The sequence below is a fragment of the Emydura macquarii genome, unplaced genomic scaffold (assembly GCF_026122565.2).
Source record: "Emydura macquarii macquarii isolate MOO-44397 ecotype Brisbane River unplaced genomic scaffold, CSIRO-AGI_Emac_v2 contig_2452, whole genome shotgun sequence".
Classification (NCBI taxonomy): domain Eukaryota; kingdom Metazoa; phylum Chordata; order Testudines; family Chelidae; genus Emydura; species Emydura macquarii.
Window position 1 is genome coordinate 3800934 of NW_027132589.1, and position 23592 is coordinate 3824525.

At 42.1% G+C, this 23592-nt stretch overlaps 1 protein-coding gene across 1 annotated transcript in view; it reads right to left on the minus strand.

Moving 5' to 3' along the window:
- F13A1 (coagulation factor XIII A chain) overlaps nucleotides 1-13306 on the minus strand; it is a 77649-nt gene extending 64343 nt beyond the window's left edge. The window contains exons 1-2 of the mRNA XM_067562628.1: nucleotides 13264-13306; nucleotides 12213-12392 (exon numbers count right to left, since the gene is read on the minus strand). Of these exons, the coding sequence (XP_067418729.1) occupies nucleotides 12213-12372 (160 nt within the window). The 5' untranslated portion in view covers nucleotides 12373-12392; nucleotides 13264-13306. The remainder of the gene's footprint in view (nucleotides 1-12212; nucleotides 12393-13263) is intronic.
- Nucleotides 13307-23592: the final 10286 nt, after the last annotated feature.

The following is a 23592-nucleotide window of genomic DNA, read 5'->3' on the forward strand; positions in this document are numbered from 1 at the left end:
GTCATTCCCCTTTCCCCCGCCCGCTCTGAGGCATTCGTATGGATGCTGCAAGCAATTGGCTGCCTTTTAGAATCTGGTTTTATTGATCATTAACATACTACTGGGTTGCAGACTAAATCAACAATTTATTGCTAATTTGTTCTTTGATTTCATAGGGCCTGATCCAATATCCATGGAAGTCACTAGTCACCCATGTGCCCCTTGCTGCCAACTGGCAGAGGACACCAGTGGTGCAGTATTAGAAACTGTGTAATGAATTATGTTAGTCAGAATATATAGTAAATAATGTTAGAGAAATTACATATAGGTTTATAAGAAAATATAAAGGAATTTTTGCTTGTGTGTCTCTGCTGATGCAGTGTTTCAGAACTTAGCTGAAACAGCTTCCGGATTGTGTAAACCATGAAACCTGAATTGTATGTCTTATGTGTAAAAACCTTGATCTGTGTAAATAGCAGGGTGTCAATTGGGAATTATTAGCTCGTGGTGCCCTCCCTCTCGCCCCCTACAAGACAAGTAACAAGCAAATACCCAAGATCACAAAAACAGACCACTAATGAGAATAACTATTGTAAGATAAAAACTGGATAGAGCCAGTCGGGTGGCAAAAATGTATTAGTATAGGTGAGCTGTGAGTTATGCATGATAACGTTATAATTAGGGAGCTAGAATAGACACATAGCTAAGGTAACTTGGTAAACTGAGTCTGTGCAAAGTTACAGAACATGGGATAAAAGACAGATGACTGACAAAAAGAATGGAAAAGCCACAAGAGAAGACCAGAAATATGAAAAAGTCTCCCTGTCCCCAGGAGTGGTAACTCAATCAATTATCTTTCTTGCCTTATTTGTTTTTGTATGTGTACATATTATATATATATAAAGAGAGAGAGAGAGAGAGAGAGTTCATAGGTGATAACAGCACTGTCTTAAAACATACAAAATCAAGGCTAAAAGAAACTGTTTAGGCCTAAATTGAAGTGGATCTCGTTTTTCACCCAACAACAGGGTTTATATAGTGATCCTCTGGGTCAGACATATGCATCACAGTTCACCGAAGGGTGGCATGGGAGCTCTCTACTGACCATCAGTAACCCACAAGTTGACAGTTACTGTGAAATGCACGTATGGATAATAGTTAAGGAGTTATGTATCTATACTGAAAATTATGTCCTTAAGGTCTTGGAATTACAGTAGATCACCCAGAAGGTGACATGCCTCAGTCCTATTCTTTTCAGGCAGGAGGTAACAGACATCTATCTACCCATCTGGTAATTTGGATATTATATGCCTCACAATGTATGCCTACTTGCATATGGAGCCAGGGGAGGAGGTAAGTATTGTAAAATCTACAAGAGAGAAATAAACGGGCTTTGCATGTGTCCTGTTTCTGAATAACACAAATGATTGGTATGGTATATCTTGGGGTAAAGGAAACATGGGAATTCTTCATCTAGGAGGCAAACTGACAGCAGGCATAGCCATGAAAGGAGAGTCACAGCTAACCTGGCTGTAAAGTGCTGCAAGGATTTTGGGTGAGCAATATTCTCCAAAACCTGAGAGGATCTTGTTAATTAAGTCCAGGCTCTAGAATGTGTGTTATGATTTTATACGTAGCGATTTGATGCCAGTACTTCTACTTGCTATCACTTGAATCTCTAGCCTTTGTTAAATAAATGTAAATGTTTATAGTAAAATCACGTGTAAGTGCTGTGAGTTAAGCAGAACGGTGAGCTGAGGTGGAACTGATAAGTGGGGGTGTGCTGTTTCTGAGGAAGCAGCAAATCTGTGAATCCTGCATGTGTCCAATGGAACAGGGGCTGGACTCTCGAGGGACACTCTCAGAGGGCTCGGGGGTTGGGATGTGCCAATTGCTGGTCTGTAGAGTAACAGCAGGATCTGTGAGGCCTAGAGAGCAGTGCTTGTGTTGCCTGTGGCTGGGAGTTGAGGAGCTCATCCATGGCAGGCAGAGAAAAGGCTTTCTCGCACTAAGGGCAGATGCCTCATGCTGGGTAGCCCTGGGAAACATCAAAAATACAAGCCCAGAAGAGCCATTCTCCAGAGTTTGGGTGGAAGCAGAAGGCTGGCTACATGAAGAAGCAGACCTCCTCCTCCTGGTGCTCCAGGTATGAGCAACTGGATACTGAGCTCTTCTGAGCAGATGTCACTACACCACAAAGTAAATATCACATCACAACATAACAAGGCCACCCAACCTGAGCTCGCTGAAAGTCAAGCTCATTTGCCAAATTGGAACAGGAAGGGTTCAAGTGGATTAGGAATTCAACCTGAGCCATTCACCCCTCTAATGATTTTCTAATAAGCAGAGCATTTGTTCTTGGCACAGCTGTGCGATCATCTCCGCTGCTTAATTTGAGTCCAACGCGTTTCAGAAGTAGCTTCTGATTTTGGGTGCCCAGCTTGAGACACCTTGGCCCACCTGAAGACAAGGGTGTCTCATGTACTCAGCAGCTCTGAAAGGCAGGCCCAAGGTGAACCTAAAATTGGGGATCCAAAGACTGATGTACCCAGAACCAGAGGTCACAGCTGAAAATTTTGGCCCTGCTTCTTTTGACCCACTTGCTTGATTCTGACAGCATGCATAGCTCATGAAAGGAGAGTCACAGCTAGCCTGGCTGTAAAGGCTGGGGCAAAAATTCACTATAAACAATATTCATTTAATGAAATCTTCTACTCAGGTTGTTATATCGCACCTATCGCCAGGAGATCTGAGCTCCTTGCAGAAAATCGTCATGCTCTTATCTCAAATTGGCTCACAGCAGTAATTTGCTCCTAAAACGAGCCCTACACTAGAGCAGCTGCAGCATTCACAGATACATGCATATCTACCCCAAACCGCTGGTGATCCAGGAAATTATAAGAATCTATATGAGTGGTGACATTCTGGGCACAGTACATTGGAATTTCCCATACCTGGGTGAAATCCCATCTGCTGAAGTGAAGAGACTTAAAGAAGGTCTCATGAATGATACAGATACATAACGCATGCTGGAGGCAACCCTATTGTCTCTGAATTAAAATGTAATTGAGCAACACAGTGGGGAAAAAAAAATCTACTGCCTCCTATACTGTCCTATTGGCCTATTATGGAAACACTTTAATAAGGCATATCCCTGAGTGCAACAGATTGGAACAATACGTAGCAGTCAGAGGGTTAAACCTACTGTTATAGTAAAACTATGTCACAACAACGCTGTTTCCCATCTTCATTTTTAGCATGCTTCGCACGTATCCCCCGCTGAGCACTTCCATTCAGTTATGCTGTGATCTGACCTTGCATCATTCTGTCGCCAGTTGTATGAGTCAACTTTTCAAGAGCTCCTTCTGTTCTGTCTAAAGCACCACTGTGAGAGGGAGCTTACTGGGACTTTATGACATAGGTATCCGTATAAACACCTATTTAAGTTCCCATAAAGCTAGTATTTTTTCTGTCCCATTTGCCTTCCATGGTTTGCTTGCTTTCAACATTCCTGCCGACAGAATCTTTTGTATTTTCCTTTGAAGGCAGATACTCTAAATATATTGCCTTGTTATATACTCAGCATTTTCCTTTAATATGACTAGTGCCCTGCAAGATCTTTACAAAACACTTGGGCAGATTCATTCCGGTATCCACATTACCTGCTGCAGGCATAGGCCTGGGCACAGAGCCTCGGCAGCAGAATGTCTGACAGGAAGGGCAATTTCAGCTGTGGAAAATGGAAGCAGCCTAAAGGGGAAGATATGGGGGGGGCCAGCTCAGCTCTACAAATGAACAGTGCTAGTCATTGATGGGGTATGGCTAGGGCAGCTGGAGGACATGCTGATAAGATTATCCCTGTTGTAGCTTCCTCTGGTTTTGGAGCCTCTGGTGGAATTTAAAGCTGTCCTTCCCTTCTGAAATCCCTTTGGGTTCCCTTCCCTGCCCTATCCGCCCTCAAAGAGAATACCCGGGCAAGGATGAAGTGTTTTTTTTGTTTTAAACATACATTTTTAAATTAAGCTAGTGCATGGCCTGTGTAGCCATTTATTGGTGGAGTGGAGTGAATTTTTGATTTCCCATATGTATTACAAGGGGTGAACTATTACCGTTGGATTGTTTCATGACAAGACAGAAAGATTGGGGTTTTTTCCTGGTGTTATTTTGTGACTTTTGATAAATTGCCAATAATTAAAGTGGTTCCTTCCAGCGGAAACTACTTGTTGCCAAGCCAGTCTGAAAGCTGTATTGTAAATTGATGGAGCTGGAGGTCAAAGTTCAAGTTCAGTTTGCAGCAGCATCTGGTCCCAAGTCCTGCCCCCAAGCTGAAAGGAGGGAGGCATCATTGCCTAGTCACAAGAGTACCTGGCTAGGAGTCTGCAGACAGTGTTCTATTTCTGAGTGCCCCTAATTCCCTGTGGCACTTCTGTGCCTCAGTTTACCCTTCTGAGAAATAGGGTCAGTACCACCCACCTTGGTAGAGTGATTTGAGATGCTTGGATGAAAGGCACTATAGAAAAGATGTGATTTTTGTTAAAAAAAATCAAGCTCCCCCAATCCCTTAAGGTCAATTCGATCGTTATTCTAAAGCAGACACCCCATAACACAGAGCATCAGCATTAAATGCTTCCAGTTAATACACCTTAACTTAAATACGTTTGACATGGGGTGGGGGAATTTTACCTCACCACCCCCCATATCAGGAAGTTTTGGCTTTCTCTTTTCCATTCTGGATGTGCCTTCCTTTGTAAAAAGATAATGGACAAGATCCTCAGTTGGCATAAACTGATATAACTCAAATGTGGCTGCAGCAATGCCAGTCTATACCAGCTTCAACAGAGCTATGCCAGTTTACACCAGCTGAGCTTCTGGGTCTCTCTTTTGTAGACCTTTAACAAAGGTGGGTTGGGGGAAACTGAGGCCCATGTGTAAGTGGCTTGTGCAAGGTCAGCCAGCAAATAGTGAGAGAGTCAGGAATTAGGCTTCAATGAAGCAATGCACGTTTGCATCATCTGAGTATCTGGTCCAGAATTTTCTTAAGCTTTCCGTTGGTGCTTTTGAATATGGAGTATCGGAACTGAACCTTAGACAAAAAATAGGTCTAATTCATCCATTGATATTAATGGAGTAACACACAGGATATATTTGGCCTCATGCTTCATTATCATTCCATGAAATAATTGGCAAGATGAATACCCTTTCTTGAATAGTCTATTTTAAATGAAAGAAAAGAAGTTCTTAGAATTATAATCAAATATTCTGCAGCTGACATTTCCTGCTGAGATCAGGAATATCATACAGATCCAGCCTGTTTCAGAAATACCAGAGATACTTGTGGTCACAGTTAGAAAATGACTATGCAAAAATGGCACTCTCTCATTCCACTATACACACAGGGAGCAAATTTAAGTTATATTAGCTAACTTTGTGACAAAACCATTTTCCTCCCCCCCCACACTTCTGCTTGCACCAATGCAGCTATGAAAGAATGATCTGAATTCTATTCCGCTTTATACATTCTCAGTCAAAAGGTCAACAAAATTCTGCCTACAGGATTTTTATTACTGGTCATGATGGGACGCTTTGATTATCAGCTCTCAGCATGAGTTTCCAGTACTGAATTAGAAAAAAGAAAACCACCAAAAATCCATCTTTCATCTTTGGAATTTGTTAGCTAATGTTTGCACTTTCCTTTGAGGACTACAGGCCCAAACTCACAGCTGGAATAAGTAGGTGTAGTTCTGTTCCAAACTGACTTGTGCTCCATTACAATCATGGTGAATTTGACTTGGAATGCATTATATAAGTTGTCAGGTATTATAATTTGATGAACAAATGTGATGTGTAAGAAATTAAGGGCTAGAACGGACCACTGTACACTGCTCAAGTAAATCAGCTTTGCACAGAGGTTCTCCTTGGAGGCAGTGAGACACAGAATCCAGCCTATCCCTTGCTCCATGCACAGCTTCTGCATTTCTCTCTATGGGGGAAGCAGTTGCGGTCAGAGGATCTGTCAGATAGCAGATTCAGAGTTCACACCCTCATCCCTCTCTCATCTTACCCCAAGTCTCCCAATCCTATCCTGTCCTGGCACAAAGATGGAGAGACAGGCAGGCAAGTGCAATAAACATTCATGACCCTGCACCCAGGAACTCTATTATGAGCTACCACCTGTGTCACTAATCTCCCTTTGCACCCCGCATTGCTCAGGCCACTGAATAAAAATAAGTATAGGACCTTACAGCTGCATTAATGAAGGCCATGTACCTGATTTATTCCTTTTATAAGATTATTATTTACCAGGTACTGAATGATGAAGCTGTTAAGTGGAGTTAAGGACTCACAGGTAAATTAAAGAATCATAAAGATGCTGGGCTGGAAGGGGCCTCAAGCAGTCATCTAGTCCAGACCCTGTACTGAGGTATGATCAAATATACCTAAGACCATCTCATAGAGGTGTTTGTCCAACCTGTTCATAAAAACCTCCAATGACATGGATTCCACAGCCTCCTTCGGAAGCCTATTCCAGACCTTAACTATCCTGATAATTAGGAAGTTTTTCCTAATATCTAAACTAAATATCTCTTGCTGCAGAGTAAGTCAATTACTTCTTGCTGTACCTTCAGTGAATATGGAGAACGATTGATCACTGTCCTCTTTATAACAGCCCTTATCATATTTAAAGACTCATCAAGTCCCGCTCAGTTTTCTTTTCTCAGAGGAAAACATGCCCAGTTTTTTTTTAACTTTTCCTCATAGATCAGATTTTCTAAACCTTTTATCATTTTTCTTGGTCTCTTCTGAACTCTCTCCAATGTGTGCACATCTTTCTTAAACTGTGGTGCCCAAACCTGGACACAGTACTCCAACTGAGGCCTCACCAGTGCCAAGAAGAGTGACAATTGCCTCCCGCGTCTCACATATGACATTCCTGTTAATATACCTCAGAATGATTAGCTTTTTTTTGCCACTGCATCACATTGTTGACTCATATTCAATTTGTGATTCATTATAACTCCCGGATCCTGTGCAGTAGTACTACCGCCTAGCCAGGTATGCCCTATTTTGTCATTGTGACTTTCATTTCTAAAGTGAAGTACTTTGCACTTGTCTTTACTGAAATTCATTTTGTTAAATTCAGACCAATTCTACAATTTGTCAAGGTCATTTTCAATTCTAATCCTGTCTTCCAAAGTGTTTGCAACCCCTCTCAATTTGATGTCGTCCACAAATTTCATGCTTTCCACACCGTTATCCAAGTCATTGATGAAAATGTTGATTAGTGCTGAAACCCCTACTGACCCCATGGGACCCCACTCCATACGCCCTCCAGTTTGACAGCGAACCATTGATAGCTATTCGTTGAATATGATCTTTCAACTAATTATGCATCCGCTTTATTGTAATTTAATCTAGACCAAATTTTCCTACTTTGCTTATGGGAATGTCATGTGGGACTGTGTCAACAGACTTACTAAAGATTAAGATACATCACATCTATAGTTTCTTCCTATCCACTGGGCCAGTAACTCTGTCAAAGAAGTAAAATTGGTTGGCTTGGCATGATTTGTTCTTGACAAATCCATGCCGCTATTCCTTATGACCCTATTATCCTCCAGATGCTTGTTTAATAATTTGTTCCAGTATCTTTCCAGATATCAAAATTAGGCTGACTGATCTATAATTCTCAACTCTCTTCTTTCCCCTTTTAAAAGAGAAGTACTATGTTTGTCCTGTCGTCTGTAACCTCAACAGTCCTCCAGAAGTTCTCAAAGATAATTGCTAATGGTTCCAAGATTGCTTCATCTAGTTCCTTAAGTACTCTAGGCTGAATTTCATCAGGCTCTGACTGACTTGAATACATGAAACCTATGCAAGTATTCTTTAACCACTTCTTTCCCTATTTTGGCTTGCGTTCCTTCCCCTTTGTTATTAGTATTAATTGTGTTACATATCTGGTTACAAATAACCTTTTTGGGGAAGGCTGAAACAAAAATAGGCGTTAAAAACATCAGCCTTCTTGGTGTTGTCTGTTATTAGCTCTTGTTCCCCAATAAGTAGAGGGACTACACTTTCCTTTGTCTTTCTCTTGCTCCTACTGTATTTATTGAACCTCTTCTTATTGTAATGCATTTCCCTTTCTAGATGTAATTCATTTTGTGCCTTAGCCCTCCTGATTTCGTACCTACCTGCTTGTGCTATTCTTTTTGTACTCATGCCAATAAGGGCTGCAGGAGTCCGTCCTTGTCTTTTCTCATCAGCAGCTGTGCCTTGTGGGAAACCAATTTAGAGCAAACCAGAGAGGGAAATGTCTGTTTGATGCAAAAAATGCTCAAGCTGTTTCTTACTGCAGCTCTCATGGAACAGTTCAATGGAATGTAAAAGCGATGAAACTTCTGTAGAAGTTACTCAAGAAGCCTATATGACTGAACAGAGAATAGTAACCTTGCTATAGAGGTTTTAAACTTGCTGATCAATCTAATAGGGAGTGGTATCCTTTCTATGGGTGGTGTTATGATAAATTTTGGGGTTTAAAATTGTATATTAAGGAAGTTTATCTTAACCCCACCCACACAAAGGATACATGATAAACTTTCTCGAGACAGAATTTTAAACCCCACCCATAGAAAGGACACAATTCCTGATTAGATTGATCAGCAAGTTTAAAAACCTCTATAGCAAGGTTACTATTCTCTGTTTAATTCTACAGGACTTTTCCATTTGGGAATCTGGGGCTCCCCATTTCCCATTCTACTTTTGCTCTAGATCATTTTCTTACAAGGCAGAGGCACAAAGCCAATGGTGAACTAACTGCAAATAGCAAGAACAGAGCCCTGGAGTGCGAGGTCAACATTTTGTCAGGGTCAAAGCACGTTTTTTCCCCCCTTGTGCCTGGGACATCTGCTCACCTAACTCCCTCAGACTTACCAACACTCCCATTTATAACAAGGCCGACAAGGTCATCATTAACTTATCAGAGGAAATTTCATGCGTTTCCCAGCAGAATGATGTTATGCAAAGCTTCTCTCTCATGGCATCTCCTCAACTCCCTCCCAATGCAGGAACATGCCACGTAAAAGCTGCAGTGCTCCTTATTAACAGAAATTACATGTGGGACTTCAGGGGAGTTAGAGGAAGGGTGGAATGTGATGCATCTTTGTCTCAGCTCTTTGATCCCTCTGACAAAATTTGGGACAATTCAGTGGGAAATTTTACTTCTGGTATTTTTGAAAGCAGGGTGAAAACAGGAGGAGTGACCTGGCCTCTTATTTTTAGACCAGCACCTTCAAAAAACTAAAAAGGAAACCCATCCTATAGCTCTAGTATCTGTTTGCTTCATCTCAGGTCTTTGCAAAGTTTGTGTCAAAGTACAGCCATCTATGTGTGCAGAAACATTTTTTCCAGCTTCAATATCAAAGGTGTTTAAAATTAACAGCTATTCATTGACCACAGGCAGCTGACCTATGACTTTACAACAAAAGTTGGTGTGTTAATTACAATAGCCAAAATGTCTGCAAGGCTCCTGGTAATTGTATGCTTTAGACACGAGCATTAACAGACTATAAAAGTAGGAAAGGGATATAATAAAAAAGAACAGGGCTGTTTAGAGCTTTTTTCAGACCCCCTGAACAGTGGCAACTTTTTGTTCAAAACAGAGAGAGTGAGCAGTGGAGGGCCAGCTTTGAAGCGGAATCCTCTTGACTGGCAGACATCAGCATTGGAGCAGACATTCAGGGCAAGCTTGTTTGATGTGCAAGAAGGAGCAATTTGATGACTCTTGAAACATTTATAAATGAAGAATTTTAAACTTTCATGACAACAAATTATCACAAGTTAAGCTGCTTTGTCAAAAAAAATAAATAAATAAAAAATACCCCACCTTCAAACTTCATGACTTCCCAAAGAACAAGACAGAAATGGCTTCAGACCAGAAGAACTGTGGGAACTTTGTGAATGGAACTACCTACTGAGATTCACTTCATTTCAATAAAGGCACTGATCACTGGTAGGTCTCTGGATGGTGCAAAGGAGGATGTGCTGGGTGTTTCCTGTCCAGTGCTAGTAAGAGTGGACACAAGTAAAAATAAGTATTGGCCATATCCCCCACAACGGAGCAGCAGTAGATTTCAAGCCCCCCAGATATGTTCTGCTGAACTCACATGGGTAAAAAAGGGACATGGTATGGATGGAGAATCAGTGTGTCTCGGGAGATATGGGCTACAGTCTAATCCTAGCACGGGGACTGACACAGGACTTAGCTCCTCAGCATTTTCTGTCCTGCTGGCAAATTCTTATCTTGTGCTTATCTGCACAACATCACACCTATTCTGTGCAGTACCAACCCCAAAATGCAATACCCAGCCAGAGTTGTGTGTAAGACGTGCTGGTCTAAAAAAATATGAGGCCATATCATTCCTTCTGTTATTTCCAAAAAGGGGTTTAAACAGCAGCGATTCCACCCAGGACCACCCCCACCCACACACCCCGCAGATCCTTCTCAAAGTGAATTTTTCTGGCTATGCCAACTGCATTTCCTGCATGTTTATCTATTTAGAGCAGTAGTTCTCAACCAGGGGTACTCCTGGGGGTACGCAGAGGTCTTCCAGAGGTACATCAGCTCATCTAGATAGTTGCCTAGTTTTACAACAAGCTAAATAAAAAGCACTAGCGAAATCAGTACAAACTAGAATTTCATACAGACAATGACTTGTTTATATTGCTCTATATACTATATACTGAAATGCAAGTACAATATTTATATTTCTATTGATTTATTTTATAATTATATGGTAAAAATGAGAAAGTAAGCCATTTCTCAGTAATTGTGTGCTGTGACACTTTTTTTTTTTTTATGTCTGATTTTGTAACCAAGTACTTTTTAAATGAGGTGAAATCAGCCTCCTGAAAGGGGTATAGTAATCTGTAAAGGGTGAGAGCCACTGATTTAGAGGCACAGTTCTAGGCCATCAGCTTTCTTCCCTTTTACTTGCCCTGAAAGCTTTAATGTTGTTGGTGAAATGCCCCCATGAAAATCTCCCCCACCCCTACCCTTATACATGGGTTCTGATCCAAAGCTCATCAAAAGTCAGTGGGTGTCTTTCCAGTGATTTCAATGGGCTTTGGTTCAGGTCCAAAACACTTCTCTAATCTTCCTCTCAGGCTTCCCAAGCCCTTAGGCTTTCCCGATTTTATTAATGTTTCTCATTTGAGATCCTATGTATCCATGGTAGTCTGCGATGGACCTTCCTATGTCATACTGCATGGCTCTACATTACATCAAAACACAAACCAACACACAACAGCAAAGGTGTTTGAAAAGCATAGCCCACAGTTTCACTCTTAACATGACAGTTAATTGCCTGTTTGTAAAAGTGATGTTTATTAAATAAACATTTATGTATGAGGATGGGAAGCGTGGATGAACTTGTGGTTAAGGCTCAGGATTAGGGTTAGGGAAATTAAGGCCACACAGTCTTCCAGTGTAACCTTGAACAGATCACTAAAGCTCTCTTTGCCTCAGTTTCTTCATCTGTAAAATGGGTATATTATACCTTCTCTGCCTTTGTTAAGTGCTTGGAGATCCTTGGCTGAAAATTGCTGTAGGAGTTTCATGTATTATTATGTCATACTGCTCTGTTTATTATGTAGAACTAGCTCAACTATTAATTTCAAATAATGTTTGTTATAAACTTAGCCTCTTAGGTTAATGAATCAGTCAAACATCAATCCTGATTTCTTTGAATGTATGTTATATACAAGTATTATTTTCATATTATTTTCAGCTAGCAGGTGACCTGTTTGTTCCAAAGACTTAGAATTATTACTCAATGTTGTTTGATTAGCCATACAAGTCACATGGTTTCAATTCTGATACCTGACTGAAGCTTCATAATCAGGAGCATAACAAGCAATTTCTGGTAATTTTAAAGACTAATTCAGGATTTGCAAACATTTTCAAAAATATCCAGCAATCATCTGAATGCTTATGAACAACAAACAGACTGATCCCCACAAGTCACAATGACCTGCACTCAGAACTGAATTGACAGGGATGTTGCAAAGCTTTGTTCATTAATGAGACCCTCAAATGAAAGGAGCTACAGAAGTACAATATATATCAGTACCCAGCTTTGTTATGACAAGTGTTTTTGTTTTACTTCACAGACATAAACAGAAGTAGGTACTGGAAATATAGCAAAGGTTCAACTTTTAAATTGTTCAGTACACTGTACCTTTCAGGTTAACTCCCCTAGGTACCAAACCAGTCATCTCCATGACAGGGACCTCATCTTCTTCATCATTGGAGATGTTTGGGGGAAGGGCTCTTCGGCCACTCAGGGCAGGGAGGACTGGTTTTTTCTTCTCTTTGGCAGTGTGCGTTGGTTCAGACATTGTAATGGTGTTGCAATCCCCTAAAAGGCAAAGGAGAGCAAAAGAAAAGGAAAGTGAGTTAGAGCTTCACATCTAACAGGGGGAAACAAAAAACTGGGTGTGATGCCAATGAGCTACCCATTTTCAGTCTCACATAAATAAAACAAAGGTGGAAAACATCGGTCTAATGATGGATTACAACCCCCTGAAGCTTGGAAGGTATTTTGTGATTGTCGAAACATGTGAATAAAAGAAGAAAGAAAAAATCCAAAACATAAAAGGGTTTGTCTGGGAATAGCAAGATTTCAAAATATTTGAGAGATTCTATAGACTAGGATTAAATAAACAAACACATAGCCCTCCAAAAAGGCACCACTGCAGATTAAGTGGTTCATGAATATCCCTGGCGAGTGAATCTCACAAAATCTCTATCCCAATTGGAGGAAAAAAAAAAAAAAACCACACACACACACCTCATTATCCTGCACTCATGAGTCCAAACCACTACAAAGTATTTAATGTGATTTCCATAATATTTTATATAGGGCTTCTACATATTTTACACACAAAAAAAATATCTGAAGAGCTTTCCCCACAGACACCCAGACAATAAAATCACTTCCAACACTCTTCAGGTTTCAAGAAAAAGGGGACAAAAACATTTCCTCCATTTACTTCTCCAGAGTAAATCAATTAAAGGAAAATTGCAGATATTGGATGATCAGAGATTCCTCTTTCATGTAGCATAAAAGTGGTGGTGGTAGTGTGTGTGTGTGTACACAGCAACGAAAGAGATCCTGCTCAGAAAAATAGCTCCACTTTTTCCAAGTACCCATTCAAGCAGCATTTCAAAACATGGCAATTATTTAATAGCATTAATCTTTTAAAGAAAGTTTTTAAGTAGCCAGGTACCTCCTTTTCAGCTGTTCTTTTTCCTGCTTCTTGTAGAATTTCTCAAGTGCAATGAAATCTGGCAATAGTTGGGGGCTCTTAAATAACTGCAATATATTCCCCTCCCCCGGCAATAGGGCAGAGCTGGAAGACTTCCCTTCCTGTCAAGCCCTCACCACACCATCTCCAGGCAGCAGCAACAGCTGCTGGAGCCTTGGGTGCCTGCCCTCCTGCTCCACCCCCACATTCACACATCAGGAGGATTTTAATATCCAGTTTTCAATGTATATGGTAAAAGAAGTTTTGCCATGCTGCTGCTCCACATAGGGGTCTCACTCCTTAACTGTGGCTAAACAGAGCTCAGCAGCAGCTCAAGGGCTGGGCAACAATAGCTCTAAGCCACCTTTACTGCTCTCCAATCCTCGGGCTCACTCTGGAACATTTCATTGCTGCTCGAAGTTGTGCCAGATGCACAGTCCCAAGGGGCTATTATGCCATCTGGGGTTTGCCAGCTTATAAAGGGGCATGCCCCTTTCCCATAATCATGCCCCTGAAATTTCCCTATGCCAGAAGCTGGGAAGATAGTGGAACAGAGCTGCTGGCTCTATGCTACTTGGGCATTCCACACTAGGGAATTTCAGCCAGCTGGTTAAACTTGCTGCATTGCCCCTTTGCACGGCTAGAGTGGTGCACAGGGGGCCATATTTACACTGTGGCTCTGGCCAAAGCTGGGTTATTTTTTTTCACCCAGCCTTAAACATAGGCCCGATCCTTAGGTGCTGCAAATTCATACAGATGCATTGAAGTCAATTTACACCATTTGAGGATCTGACCCAGAGTCTGTAATTATGCATGGAAAAATTTCCACATACACTGAAGTTTTGTGCATGCAAATATATACCTGCACAAGTCTGCAAGTGCCCAATTAAAAATTACATTTATCAGTCTGGGCCAGTACATCTACAGTTAAAAGACCACAGTTTAGGGAATGAAATCACACTTTCGTCTGAACATGTATTAACTGCTCTTTTACGGATCAGTCCTAATGCTACCGTAATATGGTTTGATCTGTTTTTCCGTGTGCTTGTTTACTTCGTGCATTAGACAACACTTTGTGAAATCATTTCCCTGTTCCCCCTATGTAGGGGTCTTTCACATAGCAGTGAGAATGGGGTGAGGGAGGAAAATATTTTAAAACCAAGGGCTGGTATAGCACTTGCAATAACTTTTGCTTGTCTGGAAGAAAGTCTGTGCTGGTGTTAAGTACTTGCTCTGGTTCAGTGTCCAATTGTGGATCCATTCCTGGTTCTGACAAATCAGAGGTCTTGGCTGAATAAATGAGATAGGTGAAACATTTTAATGAATAAACCATATGCGACTCTTCATTGCGCAGTGTGCAGTAACAAAGTGTGCTCTGATCCCCACACCACCAACATAACCTCCCTGCCCATCCTGCATAGTAAGAATTTGTGGGAAGTAAAGGGGCAGAGAAAATGGATGAACTGAAGAGCAGCGCTTTTGTCTGGTCAGCCCTCCAACGCTTCACATTCATTTCAAGCTGACACTCTCCTGGAAGTTATTCCTGATTGAATCAGCTGGAGCTCCAAGCTGTTGTAGCTGCTGGCACTGGAACACATCACGACACCTGGAGAGCTGCTTACACCTAAAGAGTTGTGCACAGGTCCTGGGCCAGGTGGGGCCAAATGGAACTCCCAAGTGGCAATTTTTAGAACTCTTATAACGTAAAAATCTAGATTTTTTTCCACTTAGGGATAAACTATGTCACCATCTTTGGCTAAGAAGCACAATGAAACTCCTGTAATTAACATTGTAGTACACAATACATTGTCAGTGCTCAGTAAATAAGCACCACTAGTCCATGATTTTCTATACTCTGAAAGACAACCTGACGTAATAGAATGACTAACAAGCAACTTGAAATACTTGCTTAGACATGCTGAGGTCTGATTCTCACCGGAGGAATGGCTCCTGGGGGCCCTTTCAAGGTGGCAGAATTTAGAGCAGACTTAAGTCTAGCTCTAGAGGAAGATGGAGCAGAAAGGTGATGGCTATGTCTACACTAGAGACCTTACAGCAGCACAGGTCTCCCATGTAGCCACTCTATGCCGATGGGAGAGAGCTCTCCACTCAGCATAATTAAACCACTGCCAATGAGTGGTGGTAGCTATGTCAGCAGAAGAGCGTCTCCTACCAACATAGCACTGTCCGCACCGGTGTGTCTGTTGGTGAAATTTATATTGGTCGCGGGTTTCAACACCCCTGACCAACAAAAGTCTTACCAACCAAGTGCTAGTGTAGACAGAGCCAGACTCAGCTTTGCATTCCTTCTCCTACCTCTCACTATTCTGCTCTGGCACAGCTGAAGATTAAACCCAGGAGGCCTAGTTCTAATATCATTTGCACCTGGTTTATCAGGAATAACTCCATTAACTCAATGGAGTTACATGGGGGTAAACTACTGTGAAGGGATCATCAGGCCCAGTGTCCAGCGAGTGGCTAGTGGTTGACAGCAGATCCAATAATGTACCTACAATAAACATACATACTTGCGTACAAACTAGCTGGTGGAGATCACCCCTTACTTACAGCACAATGTATGTGCTCATTTAATTAGATCAGACCACTCATCGTGTTACACTGTGGATAAGAGATGAGCAGCTGGCATTCTGGCCTCCCACACAGAGAGCTATTGCATACAGTTCAGTAATGTAAATTAAGGATCAAACACTCAGCTGGCATAACTCCATTGAAGTCATGCCATGAGTTACAACAATAGAGAATTTGGCCATATTTCTACACTAGCTCTTAATATAGCTAAGCTCCCTAATGGTAAAGAACCGGCGTAATCAGCATGTTCAGCTGAAAATGGGAATTCCCAGCTTTGCACCTTGTGTCATCATGTACACTTCACGCAACGTGGGTGTAAAATGCCAACTAGTCAGCATTCTCTGCTGACTTACATGAGTGCTGGTGGCTTTATGTCCACTTAGCACAGATGATGAATGACAACAGAAGAGCAGAGAGAATACACTCAGGCTCAAGGAAGGGCCTTTTCGTTTTATTCTGAATTGCAACAGAATCCCTTTTCTTTCTCCCCATAGGAATAATGGGCATCATCGTAACAGTACTGGGAACCAGTCCATGCTGCCATTGGCTTGGGAGCACAGAGGATTGTCCAGGGGGTGGTGGCATTTGTTTCTAGTCCAGGATTTCTCTGTATCATGGCTCATCATCCAGCATATCAGTTCCCTGAATTGTGGCTCCTGCAGTGACATTGCAAAAACTGAAATATTGCTTCTATGCCGTATCTGAGAGAGGCTTGCAACACAAATAAAAAATTCAGCTCCCAGAGGAAGTCATGTGCTTCCCCAAGTGGCTGCGGTGCTGTCAGAGCTGGCAGGAAAGCTTTCAGTCACAGAGACAGAGGGCGAGTGAATGGATGCAGTGGCACAATCATATTCAATTCGTAATGCTTAAACAGCCAATGGTTGCAATGCCCCACAGTGCCCATTCACATCTTCCAGGAGGACTCTAGGGAGCTTTCACAAGTCTAGTAATGACACTGAAAGCAGAGAGACCACATTTGAACAGCAGTGGGACTTTGCATCCAGGGAGCCTAATGTTCTATGGATTGCAATTTATTTATTTTGAGGAGAGTGATGCAAATTCATGCTTATGACAGCTCCAGATGGCAGGTGTTTTCTCACTGCTGCAAATGCTAGGAATGGCTCTCCCTTGCCTATTAGCCTGTATTGACCTTAATTTACCTTCCTGTGGAGCAGCGGCTGGGTGGCTCAAATCTATTGACGTCACAGGTGATACAGGAGGGTAAATGGAGAACACAAAGCCCTGATTTTCCTTTAGTGCCATTAAATGTAATTAATGATTCATTGTAAAGGCTGGTGAGAGAGCACTCGTGTTTGTGAAGTTGCTACTTCACTGTTAACTGTTGGAAACCAATGAGTCAATGGCAGTTTCTCAGCAGCAGCCTTCAAAAGTTCACAGGCCTGATCCAAAGCCAGTTGAAGTCAATGTGACTTTTCCCACACAGACAGATAATTTTGTCTTCGTTTTTAAAGTTAAGTATGTGAGTAATCTGCTCCCACTTAGGATATGTCTACACTGCAATGTAAGCCCCAGTTTAATAGAACTCAAGTTAACAGACCCTGGGTTTGTTAACCTAGAGTTCAAGTGTCTACATTTATTTGTAACCCCAGGTTAGGACTTGTTGAATCCTGGGTTTCAACCTGATGTTCCAGCATTTACACTGCATTATGCAGGCCTGTGTTCAATCATCCATATCCCAGACTTCCTTACACTTTCCTAAAATGTGTCTGCTTTAGTCCTTTGTTGATAGTGTAGTGTGGGAAAACTTGACTGTCCACCAAACTTGACTTTCCAGAGGACTACACAATTGGCCCATGGGATTGTGGGATACTTTTGGTGGACTCCCAGAGCACAAATCCAGTGGGGCTGCATCTATACTACAAAGCAATAGGGCTTGGACCCAGGTCCTGGCTTGACTCAGGCTCAGACCTCCCATGGGGACCTGGGTCCGAGAGCTGGGTTAGCATGATTTGTGTGTAGACAGAAGAGGAGTTAGGTTTGAGCCTGAGCCTAGGCACCTAACTCCCATTGGTGGGCACTAGGTATTTTGAAATTCCTGCTAGTCGCTCATCTGCATCTTTAGGCACCTAATACTTTTGAAAATCTGGTCCCATATAAATGAAAAGTATTATAAGCATTAAAGGTTTTTACCCATGTTAAATATCCATATAACAAAGGTCTTACTACAGTGCTTCAGAAAGGCTCTTGAGTAATTGAAAGAAACAAAAATCATTTATGTTATAACGTATTGTTAATTTCAATGAGCATTTTAGCAGACAAGAAAGGCACTATTAATTGTGAAGATGTGTATTTCATTGGAGAGTTATTACCTGCATGTGTCACTTAAATAAAAATTTCTTTGTTGTAATCAAATATTAGTGCTCTGTTATACTACAGTATGTTTTTAATTAGCAGTTGGTATTTATTTAAAATACAATAACTGTTCTATTAAATCAAAATGAAATGCAAATGAGGGAATCTTAATGTAAAGTATCATCCAGAGGACACTATGAGTAATTATGCAAAACAAGATGTATCCAGACTAAAAGCAAACAAAACCAAACTCATTTCGCTCACAGAATCAGTTCTTTTAGTTTTTACCAAGAAAAAATGAAATAAGGGAGCCAGCCCTAGCTACATTAAAGAACAAATTCAGTTTATGAACCTCCATGACAGCTGCGCTTCATTGAGTTAATGCAGATCACAGAGCCTCAGGACAAAGCACATGAAAGCTGGGGACAAACCACTCTCTGTCGAGGGGATCTGGTTATGGAAGGACCATTCAGAGGAGATCAGGTGAATGCAGAGTCTAACTATCTTTAGGAAACATTGCAAAACCTTCCTCTTTGAGAAAGCCTTTCACGATAAGTATGACATCCACAGCATTGATACCCCTTTCTCCCCAAAAATCCCCAACTGACTCCTCACCCAAAAAAGAGAAAAGTAAATGAGTAAGATCTAAAATATAAGAAACCTAACACCCTATCTCAAGCACAGTTTTGTGCTCCAAAAATGGGGTAGTACCAGAGACTCCATGAATTCCAGCAGGGCCTTTGCTACTGCTATTGATTTTACATTAAAGGAGTTTAGCTACCATGGTGATGAATGGCAGAATAGAACCCTATGATAATGCCCAGGGCAGCCACCTGAAAATGCCAAGGTCAGGGCAGGCTATAAAAGGAGAGCAGATTCTCCCAGCACTGGTGGGTGACACTGAAGTCAGACTTCCCAACCAGCCACAAACTGTGCTTCTGATCCTCCGCACTGGTTATCAAGAAGCCAGTATACAAATACACACTCCCCTTTACTGCATTTCAGTCTCTGGCTCCCAATCAGCCACTAGGTCCAGTAAAGAGACCAGTTATTTAAACTCTATGCTCTTTACTAAAAAGGTTCCCTCTGACCCCAAAGGGTCAGCTCAGTACCAGATCAATATAAGTTTGGATCTTACCCAAAATACCACGCTGCCATCCAATCCTTTTAATAACTAAAACTAAAGGTTTATTATAAAAAGAAAAAAACAAATCATAAGAGAAATGTTAAAGGATTAAAGCAATCAGATACATACAAATGATTTGAAAGTCCATATACATCAGATTTTTAGAAGAATTGTGGAGTTTGCAGGCTTGTATAGTCCCTCTGGTATACATCCAGTACTTGGATGGGTCTCAGTCCTTTGTTTCACAGCTTCAGTTCAATTGTAGATGAGCTGATCCAGAGGTAGGTTGGTAGCTGAGGCTGAATCCCGATTAAAGGACAAAATGGATTCCCAGGCCTCTGCCTTACATACCTTCTGGCCCCTGCCATGCTGTTTGTGGAATTTTACAGGAACCAAAATGGAGTTCAGAGTCACATGAGCAAGTCCTGGTGACTCATCAGGTATACCTCTGGCTTTTCCCCCTGGGCCCCTTGCATCTGTGAATGTCTCAATGGGCCATTAAGCAGGCTATTGTTCTGCCGCCACCCTGTCTAGGGTGTGTCTCAGACAACACAATTTGAAATACAGATATATCAAATATATCCATAACTTCCATTATACATATAACACATGAACATAAGTATTATCATCTTACTTAGCACATTATAGCCTTTCTAACAGTACCTGACATGGCATATCTTACATGAATTCTTATGATTTTGACATACTGATCTCAAACAAAATCATAAATGCTCCCTCTCTCCCCCCCTCCCCCCAATCCAGCCAGCGTGACACCCCCAACGTGAGACTGGTGTAGAAGGGAGTAATCAGAGCTCCTGGATACACCTCAAGGGCCCCCTTTATTCAGCCAGCATGACAATAAATAAGACAGAATAAATGACTCCCCCAAAAAGTCATTGTATGTGTGTGAGTGCAGCAGTAGAGCTACTAAATGCTTTGCTGCCAGCTTAAATAGTGAGATTCACAAAAGAGCTGCCATCTCAGCAATTAGACAGGACAGCAAAGAGCTAAAAGCCAGTTATGTGCCCACCCAAAATTGAAGAGATTTTATGAAACATACACCTGTGGCAGAAGCTAGGGTATCTGACCCACAGCTGTTGAACATGTGTGATAAACTCTGAGTTCCAGCAGCACAATAGAGTTGACTGAAAGAAGCTGATGGCTGCTGCTATTCGATATTTGCAGTCAGGAAAGGCTCATTCTAGTTACCAATGGGTTCACAGATCCTTTTTGTGAACAAAATGCCAGAGAGAGGGAGAAAGGTAGGTAACAGACTAAATTCTGATCTCTGCTATCCTGTTGCGAAAGCAGGGGCAGAGGGGGTGGGAATTGTCTATCCACCACAAATCTCCACCCTTCTTGCCTCCCTCTCCCATGGGTGTTGGGAGTTTAGGGTCCTCAGCACCTTGCAGGACTGGGCCCTTACACAGGAGCACAGTGTACCCTATCTGCTGCTTGTTCATTAGCCAACTCCTTCGTCTATCACTCTCATCAGCCCTATGGAGAGGGCCCAGGGAAGAGTGGACTCTCGGCACCTACATGGGTCATATTTTAGAGGAGCAGCAAGGTCTGCTCCATAACACTTCCTCCTAGAATCCCACCCGGGCATTGCCTCTGCTCCAGCTTCTTGTATCAACCACAGTTGACTTTGATCTTCCTGCCCTTCCTCCCTCTTTCCTTCCTTTCTGCCACAGTAATGCCTAGAAAAGCAAACCAAGATTGGGACCAGTTGTGCTAGGTGCTGCACAATCATATAATAAGCGATAGTCAATGTACTAAAGAATTTACAATCTGAGCAGACAAGGCAGACAAAATGAGGAAGAGAGGAAGTATCTTCATTTTACAGACGTGGAACTGAGGCAGAGAGACAGAGATTAAGTGACTTGTCCAAAATCACAAAGGAAGCTGGGAAATGAGACCTAATCTACTGAATCCCAGTCCAGTCCTTCAATCACAAAACCATCCTTTCTCTCATTATGTGCCCCTTCCTTGAAGAAATGTACTCAGACACTACTGAATACAAACCATTTCTAGGAAGTAGTCATATGCCACTGCTGTTATCTCATCATCAGAATCCTAGATTTAAGTACCTGAAAAAAAGAATCCATTCAACCAATTAGCCTTCCAGACTAGGATAATAAATCCAAAATCATCATGGACATTCTGAGTTAAATCTAGGGAAATAAAATTGAAGAAAAATGTCATTTATTTATTATTATTAGCAACCCTCAAAATCATGTAAATAACTGCACTACAATGTTCTGTACAATAGGACATGCCCAGTCCTAGCTTTGGAGGAAAGGTTTGTCAAACAATGTACTGTTTTTGGAGGTTTGAAGATTTCTCTCACATCTCAATGCAAATCTTTTCTGAAGACCTACTATACATCTCATTCTATTTTCACTATACTTGGAGCAAAACATGTACTTTCAGTCCAGATGAGTTTTATTTCAGATCAAGGAAACAATATAGTAACTAAGCTAAGGCCCTAAAGTTATGAGTTATTACTATTTAAGAATTGTCCCAGCACGAAGGCCTTTTAGAAAAGATAGAACAGTGGGCTAAGAGAATAAACACCCAAGGTCAAACAGCTAGGTTTCTTCAATAAGTCTGAAGGAACTCAGAATTGCTGCAGACTTTTGCAAGAGTGTACCGCTGGTGCAGCTAAAGAGACTTCCCTTTTTCCCTGTCTGTGAATGAATGAATTAAAATTTAAATGAATATGGAACATTGCTGTTATATGATGTGCCAGATACAGCAGTGTAGTGAGGAGGCATGGCCTCCCGCTGAGATTGACAGGACGAGGCCGCTGCCTGCCCCCTGGTGGGCGGAACCAGGAAGGCCGCGCCCACTCCAGAAGTAGAGGGGCAAGACAGGAAGTACAAAAGGCAGGCCCTGGAGCTCAGTGGAGCTGGAGTCGCAGAGGGAGACAAAGGCTTCTCACCTGCTGCCAGAGCAGGAGTCCGAAGGATCCATCTGAGATACCAGAATTTCCAAGTACATCACATGCTGCGGAGCTGCTGGGACTATCACCACCAGTATATCCCAGAGAGATGGAGGATGACCCAAGGACCCAGGTACCCCACGGAGGGAGAGTAGGAAGTAGCCCAGGGACAGCAGACTATAGTCTGGCTGCGTTGCTACCTGCATACAGATCAGCATGTTGAGGTTGGATTGCTGATGACCCAATGGCAGAACCCTCTGCCATTGCTAAGGTCCTGGACTGGGACCCAGTGGAGTAAGGTGGGGCTGGGTCCCCCAACTCCCTGTTGCCAACACCACCCCCTAGGGTGGCAGCCACCCCACCCTAGGCCAGGAGGCCTGCATATTAGCTCTGCCCTGGTTGAAGGCCAGAGCCCCCTAGCCTATTTACTGCTCTGTCCTGCCTGAGGGCCTGAGCCCTAGACTGTTTGGTGCTCTGCCCTGCCTGAGGGCCCCGAGACTATTTCTGGTTCAGCCCCCAACCAGAGGGCCTAAACTCTGGGGACAGCTAATTTTTCCCTTCTTACAGACCACCATTATAAATGCAAGACAGTGAGGAGGCGTAGCCTCTCTCCGAGATTGACAGGGAGGGAAAGCCATGCATTCCTACAAGCAGTATATAGGAAACTTGATGGAATCTAACATTCTTAAAATGTGCATAAAAGGAAAATCAACTGTAAGTGGCACTGGGAAAATATTGTAAACTTTAATGACAGGGTTTACCTCATGGATAATCCTGTAAGGAAAGAAAGGGGTTGAGTTTTAGTCTGAGTGGTAAAGTGAAGAAGTAATGCTAAAGTTTGCAATCAAGCATGCTTATTCTATCAAGTTGTGCTGAAAGAGGCAGTAAATAAAAGGAACTGAAACCAAATAAAGTTTGTGGATGACACAAAGTTGGGAGGTATTGTTAATACACAGAAAGACCAGGATATCATACAACAAGATCTGGATGACCTTGTAAACTGGAGTAATAGAAATAGGATGAAATTTAATAGTGGAAAGTGCAAGGTTATGTACTTAGGGACTAATAACAAGAACTTTTGCTATAAAGTGGGGACACATCAGTTGGAAGTGACAGAGGAAGAGAAGGACCTGGACGTATTGGTTGATCACAGGAGGACTATGAGCTACCAATGTGATGTGGCCATGATAAAAGCTAATGCAGTCCTAGGATGCATCAGGAGAGGTATTTCCAGTAGAGATAGGGAGGTTTTAGTACCGTTATACAAGGCATTGGTCAGATCTCATCTGGAATACTGTGTGCAATTCTGGTCTCCCATGTTTAAGAAAGATGAATTCAA